The sequence below is a fragment of the Dipteris shenzhenensis genome, chromosome 6 (genome assembly GCF_047967505.1).
Source record: "Dipteris shenzhenensis isolate YYH24624 ecotype China chromosome 6, Dip_SZ_1.0, whole genome shotgun sequence".
Lineage (NCBI taxonomy): Eukaryota > Viridiplantae > Streptophyta > Polypodiopsida > Gleicheniales > Dipteridaceae > Dipteris > Dipteris shenzhenensis.
The window spans coordinates 51,489,453-51,495,989 of NC_141601.1; the positions used below are offsets into that span (position 1 = coordinate 51,489,453).

Sequence of the window (6,537 nt, forward strand, 5' to 3'; positions counted from 1 at the left end):
TCTGTTTTTTTTCTTCTTCTCTCTCTTCTTTTCTTCTTCTTCTCTCTCTTTCTCTTCTTTCCTACTACTACTTCTTCTTCTTCTTCTTCTTCTTCTCTCTCTCTCTCTCTTTTGCACGATGTTCGTGGATTCATATATATATATATAGAGAGAGAGAGAGAGTTTTTTTTTGCAGGATGTTCTTGGATTCATATATAAGTGACAGGTGGCTAGAAGAAGAAGATACTGAGGAAGAAGAAGAGGAGTGTGCGTGTGCGGCAATGAAGGTGGTGACGCTGAGCAATAGCCTGGTGCTTGTGCCATGGACCTCCTCGTCCTTGTGCCATGGTCGCCCGCCTCCCCCTCCAAGACCTCCCCTCGTCCCCTCCTGCGCCTTCCAAAACCCCAAGGGCTTTGGTCCGCCTCCTCCCCCCCGCAAAATCCCTCGTAGAACCCCCCCTTCCCCCTCTCTACCCCCCCCCGACAGCCCCGACCCCGACGACGATGTTGTCCCCGAGCTTGTCACCAATCGCATGCTCAAACGCATCGCGTTCACCGTCGGCATCCCCCTCTCTGTGGGCATTCTCTTCTTCCCCTTTTTCTACTACCTCAAGGTCACGCTGAAGGTCTCTGTGCCCGAATGGCTCCCTTTGCTTGTTTCCGGAGCTTGCTTTGGGGGTGCGGCTTTTGGGGTGAGCTATGGCATACTTTCGACCAGCTGGGATCCGCTCAGGGAAGGGTCTGTCTTAGGATGGAAGGAGGCGCAAGCAAATTGGCCTGTGTTCTTTCAGACTGTACAGGGGAAGCAGGAAAAGAAGTAAAGTGTTCGTTACGAGGAACCTAGTATGACCCGCGCATACTGTTACAGAGCGCCTAACTTTTGCGTAATTTTTAGGATGGCGCTTGGAAGGTTTCCAGGCGAGTATACCTCTCTTGCAATGTGTCGTTCTGTGCTGCCTTAAAGCATCATGGGCTGTATTTTATACGGTGATAATTTGGCAGGGTGGAGGGATTAATTTTCAAATGTGTTTATTTAGTTCAAAGAAAATCTTTTTCCTTCCTTGCAGAGATTGGGTGCGTTGACCCTTCCCTAAAGCAAGAAAACGACGTCTTCTGAAAATCAAAGGTTTGCAGCAAGGATAGGGATCCCAGCTCGTGCCACTGCCGTCAAGCACCACATTGTTCATAATTGGTGCTTGTAAGTTTGAACATCTTGCAAGATAGAAACAAGAGTAGGAGATAGGAGATTGTCCATGCGCTTTATTGTGGTCATTGTGATAGTGCATGGAAGATTTGTCATCCATTAGCGTTCTCCCCTGGTTCCGGGTAGAGGAATGAAAGTTATACTGTTTGTGTTTGTTTTCGTCACTTAAGCTCATAAAATATTTTTTCTTTCATAAAGAACGATTGGGTGCATAGACTCGTATTGGGGCAAGAAAACGCCATCTTCCTGATCAACGACAACACCAATGTGAGAATGCTCATAAGTGAGATTTGGGCACACGTCTCCACGAGATCTTGAGTATTAGGCGATCTATGGGAATTTACACTGCAGAGCTTGGCCTATGAAAGCAAGCTTCAATTATTCTGAAAATACCATTTACAAGTTGTTTTGTTTTGTCTACAATGAGCATATCGAAAGTCGTGAAAAATGGTGAAGGTGCAAGAGAAAGAGAAAATGAAATTGTGGAAATTAAAGGACAATAAAAAATTGTGGGCAAGTCCTTCATAAATATGGCTGTTAGCCCATTAGTATGGAATCTGGAAGAAGGATATATGCAAGATGATGGAAGCAACATAGGAAGGTGACGATGAAGGATGCCCACGTAAAGACACGTATGATGATGAGCATAAAAGTAATCAAAGAGGGAAGGAAAGGATGAGCGCCTAGGTGCAATGCGATGGAACACACCATACAAAGGTCACAATGAAGGGCGCCAAAGTACAGAGGCCTACAATGGAGCTGGGGAGTGCAAGAGTCCATGAGTATAATACATGGACGGAACTTGGGTAGGATTTATTGATTATGTGATCACAAATGCATTTGTGCACTATCACGACGACTGCAATAAGGTGCCTTGACCATCTCTAATTGTTGCAATTGCGGCCTGCAAAACGGTTTCTATCCTGAAAGATGTTCAAACTTGCAAACACTAATGACGAACAACTTGTTGAATACAATGGTCAATACCCCCCACTTTTTAGCCCCGAAATGGGGAGTGCAATAGGGCTTGATGCCTACAGGATGATGGGTGTAGTTTGTGCCACATGAAAACAGGTAGGGGGATGGAATGGAGCTTGCCATGTGGGCAGCAAGATGGCTGCTGCATGGGCAGCAGCGTACCATCCTTCCTTGATTAAAATTAGGGCAGCCACATGGGCCACCAACTACAGTCGTGGATTAGGGCTGACAGTAAGCCCATGCTGTGGGGCTGCAAGATGCCCAGCATAGCCATTGGCCCATCTAGTGGGCAATGGAGCTGCATTAGGCGCTTGTATGCATAGGCAGCAGAGGCTGCAAATTGCAATGTTAGGCAGTGTCACATATTGCCCTGTTCTGGTTGGCTGGTACTGACTGTGTCAGAGAGACGGGCTCAGTAGCCCTACAAAAGGGGCCCCCTTGGGTGTGCAGGAGGGGGCAGCGCGTAGAGCCCACCCTAGAGCAAGCTACTGAAGCCTACGAGTGGCATTTCTACAGCTGAGGTTTCAGCAAATAGAGCGTGTATTGGTGCCATGCCTCAGTGGATGTTTGCTGAAGGTGTTGGAACAGATTTGACAGGTGTTGTATTTTGATTGGATATCTATGGATCTTTCTTTTGGCTGTGTGTAATCTTGACCTGACGTGCTCTCTATATCTTCTTGTATATGCACAACTCTTGAAGCAAGATAAGTGGGTGTTGTACAGTGGCATATCTTCCACACTAGATGTCTTGTGTCCTTAGCTGGTGACTTCAAGGACATCATCATCAGAAGGCTGACCAACCAGGTCAAAGACAAAGGAATCTGACACGACAATGACTGATGTGGTACCAAGGGAGCTTTGGTTGGTGACGACTCCCAGTCTTGCGGAGACACAGTTGGCAATCCCAAGACTGACGGCGTTCATGGCAGATATGGAGGAGTGGTGGTTAGATCTCGACTTTGTGGGTGAAGGATGGCAGTTGTTACTTATTCAGGGATGGAGCTTGATGAGCTAGAGTCCACCGGGGGGAGCTTGTATGCAAGGTTACACAAGCCTCAAGGACACTTTATTGGAGACTTCATGAGATTGCTTTGCATGTTCTCATGGTTGGAGAGTGAGAGGTGAAAGTCTTCGGTTCATAGAGGGGATCTCTCATTGTGGAGGCTTTCGATGCCTAGTGCAAGATTGCCCTTGAGATTGGTGACAATAAGTGAAGATAATCAAGAGGATTTTCCACATTAGCCTAGTTAAAGACCAGGTGGTGATCCTATTTAAGCCTTTTGAATGGAGACTTGGGATCTCAAGGATCAGAGGCGGATGTTGATGTCGGGTTGGAATAGACCCCCAAGACAAGGTGCCTTGCCTGTCCTCAATTTGTGAGGGAGGCTGTCCTCAATTTGTGAGGGGGACAACTGGATGGTCATCACTCACACGGTCAACATTCCTAGAGTCATTTATTGGCCTTATAGACTGTACATCGTCTAAAATTGGCCTCAGCTAGGCTAGTATTACCTTGAGGTTTTCAAAAAGGCATCCCATGCCCAAAAAGTAAAAAATGCTCTTTTTTAGGGATGACTTATATTTCTTGCAAGTCCTTTTAGGCATTCATGCTTTTCAATAGAAGCTAATACATTTAGTGAAGCCGTATCACAAAAAGTTTCTACCCTAATTCTCTTAGTCTAGGGCTCTAGATTAGTAAACCATCAAGGGAAACAAGATTGCAATCACCTAGCTGCAATTCACAAGTCTTTTTCATGCCACACAAGTAATTTATGTTGTCTATAACATACATAGTAGTAATATGCTTTATGTAGGACAAGCCTATAGGATGGCTTTTATTCGTTTTCCAGAACATGTTAGGGAAGCTAGAAAAGTTCATAGGAAGAATTCCTTGATCGAGAATTCGAAACCCTTATATGCGACAATGACAAAGTCTGGTTTCGAATCTTTTCGTTGCTTTCCTATTGAGCATATAGAGGGCCATTTTAATAATGCCAAAGATTTTTACAAGGCTGCTCGACCTTGTGAATTGTTTTGGATGAGAACTTTACACACTTTCTTCACAAGAGGTTTTAATTGGGAAGGAAAATCAACTCATCATAAGAATAAAAGAACCTCTAAAAAGAATCTTTTGATGTGGAGAACCTAAATCTAGTGCTTTAACATTTCTCTTTACCAACATAGTCATATACCTACCCTTGTATGGAAACCTAAAGTTATGTTATAGGGTTGTCCCAGCTCTCCTGCAATCGCGATCGTGAGTTTCCTCCCTCACTTCCTCTTCCTCCTGTGCCTCCTCCTTCAGTTCCTTTGACTTTCTCAATTCTAAGAGTTTGCTTCTCTTGACTATAAAAGAAGACTTCTTTACCTAGATAGATATGTCTTTGGGTCTTTTTTCAATCAAAGTTTTTGAAAAATATAATGGCAAAGTTCTTTTCAAACTTCAATACACCTTGGAAAACTTATCTTTTGAGGATTTGAATCTAAATAAACTCCATCATATACAACTTAAAACTTCACTATGTTGTGTTTTTAGAGATGAGTTTGGGAATTTTCTTGGATTCATCTAGGTATATGCTTCTGCCGTATCAGCGGACATGCAAATTTCACCTTGTGAGGTTTTCGTCCAAGTTGCGGCCTGCTGGTATTGCGATAATTCTTTCTATCTTAAATGGTGCGTTGCCTTATCAGCTAGATTTAGATTTAGATGCTCATTTGGGAGAGACTAAAATGAAATCGTTTAGACTTCACAAGCAGTTGTAGCTTGAATGAAGAGATTTGGACTACTTTTTGATTAGCCTTCTCCTTTAGTGCTAGCCTTCGTCATGGCTGAGTTTGCCCTTCACCTCCGGAGTGCCAACAGAAACTCAGTACGAAGACTTTGTATAAATGGATACTCAAGTATGTGTGGGTGTGTGGATTTGTATGTGTGAGAGCATACTTTTATACTATGGTCTACACCCACTATTGGGTGCTGATGACATAAGTGGGGATGTCATAGTAGCTAGTCCCTGCTATGCGTGATGGAGTTTATGGTTTTCAATCTTATGAGTGACTATCGTGAGATTGAAACTGCACTATGTTGTGTTTTAGAGGATTAGTTTGGGAATGTTCTTGGATTCATCTAGGTATATAACAACTTAAAACTTCGTTGGATCGCTTATTAAATATAAAAGCTTCCTTTCAAAGCAAAAGAACTCTATATAATTAAGGAACTCTTGATTTCTATTTTTACATCTCCCTCTCTTGACAAGGTAGGGTTGAACTCAATTTTGAAGTGTCTTGAAGTAATGGATTCTCTCCCTCATTATGTGAGAAGAATTTGGAAGCAGCCAATATTAGCTTGGAAAAAACTTTAGGACAAAAGGCTGTCAATTGTAGAGAGAGAGATTAAGGCCTTCAAAGCAATCAAAATCTTCTCACCTTAGAGAACCTTGTTGTTGTAAAAGTAAGAGATTTCAAAGCTTTATTGATGCTGATTTAGGCTGATGCGTCAATTTTGCTTTCTAGTAACTTAAGAGACCTTTTCATGAAAGGCACGAAATTTCGATTCTACTCTTTTAAAGAGTCTTGCCTTTAAACGGCTATTGATAAGGAATCTCAAAGTTTACTTTGCAAATAGAAGAATGTTTAGGAGTTCAAAATATCTTATCAAAATGGAAAGGGAAGGTTTTGAAAAAAGTTGCTTTGAAACTAGAATAAGTCCCTTCCATTAATTGCTCAAAGAAAAGGAACCATTTTTCTAAAGAAGATGAAACTCTTCTACAAAAATTCCATAGGAAATGTTCCAATAACTTTGTTTTTATTTGCAAAAAGTTTTACTTAGAATGTCTTTGAGAGAAGTGAACTCATTTGCCAAAACTTACGCCCCTACCTTAGTTTCTCAAAAGGATTTGATCTCAAGTCTTCTGGGTTTGTTTGCAATCCAAGTATCCCTTTTCTTTGTTGCTTGGAAGTTTCACAAAACTCCAAGAAAGCCAAGATTTATTGCAGCTGCTTGTGAGACTACTTTGACGGATGTTTGTAAATGGCTAAGCTACTTTGGAGGGACTTATTAAAGGAGGCAGATGTACCCTCGCTCGCAAGCTGGTTTTTAAATGACTATAGGAGTGATTCCTGTTGTAAACTTTTTTAATTCTTTTAGAAGCATTTAGGGAAAAGAGTCTTCTATTCTCCTTCAAACCTATGATTTTACTACGCTCTACACAAAGATCGATTGGGAAGTTCTGAAGTTTAGAATAAAAAAGCTAGTGGCTGAAGTTTTCAAGCTGAGATTTGACAAAGATAGATGCAAAGTGCTAAAAGTTGAGAAAACAGCTTTATGTTTTGACTTTTTGCGGCTAAATAATAAAGATCATGACATCGATTCAAAAAAG

At 42.1% G+C, this 6,537-nt stretch overlaps 1 protein-coding gene across 1 annotated transcript; it reads left to right on the top strand.

Annotated features, from left to right (window-relative positions):
* The first annotated feature begins 211 nt into the window (after positions 1-211).
* PAM68 (PAM68-like protein (DUF3464)) lies at positions 212-906 on the top strand. The gene has a single exon (XM_087376070.1). The coding sequence runs from the start codon at positions 261-263 to the stop codon at positions 798-800; it is 540 nt and encodes a 179-aa protein (XP_087232196.1). The 5' UTR covers positions 212-260; the 3' UTR covers positions 801-906.
* The last annotated feature ends 5,631 nt before the right edge of the window (positions 907-6,537 follow it).

Excerpts from the sequence above, each read along its gene's own strand:
- PAM68 (XM_087376070.1), top strand. The coding sequence starts at position 261 with ATGAAGGTGGTGACGCTGAGCAATAGCCTGGTGCTTGTGCCATGGACC.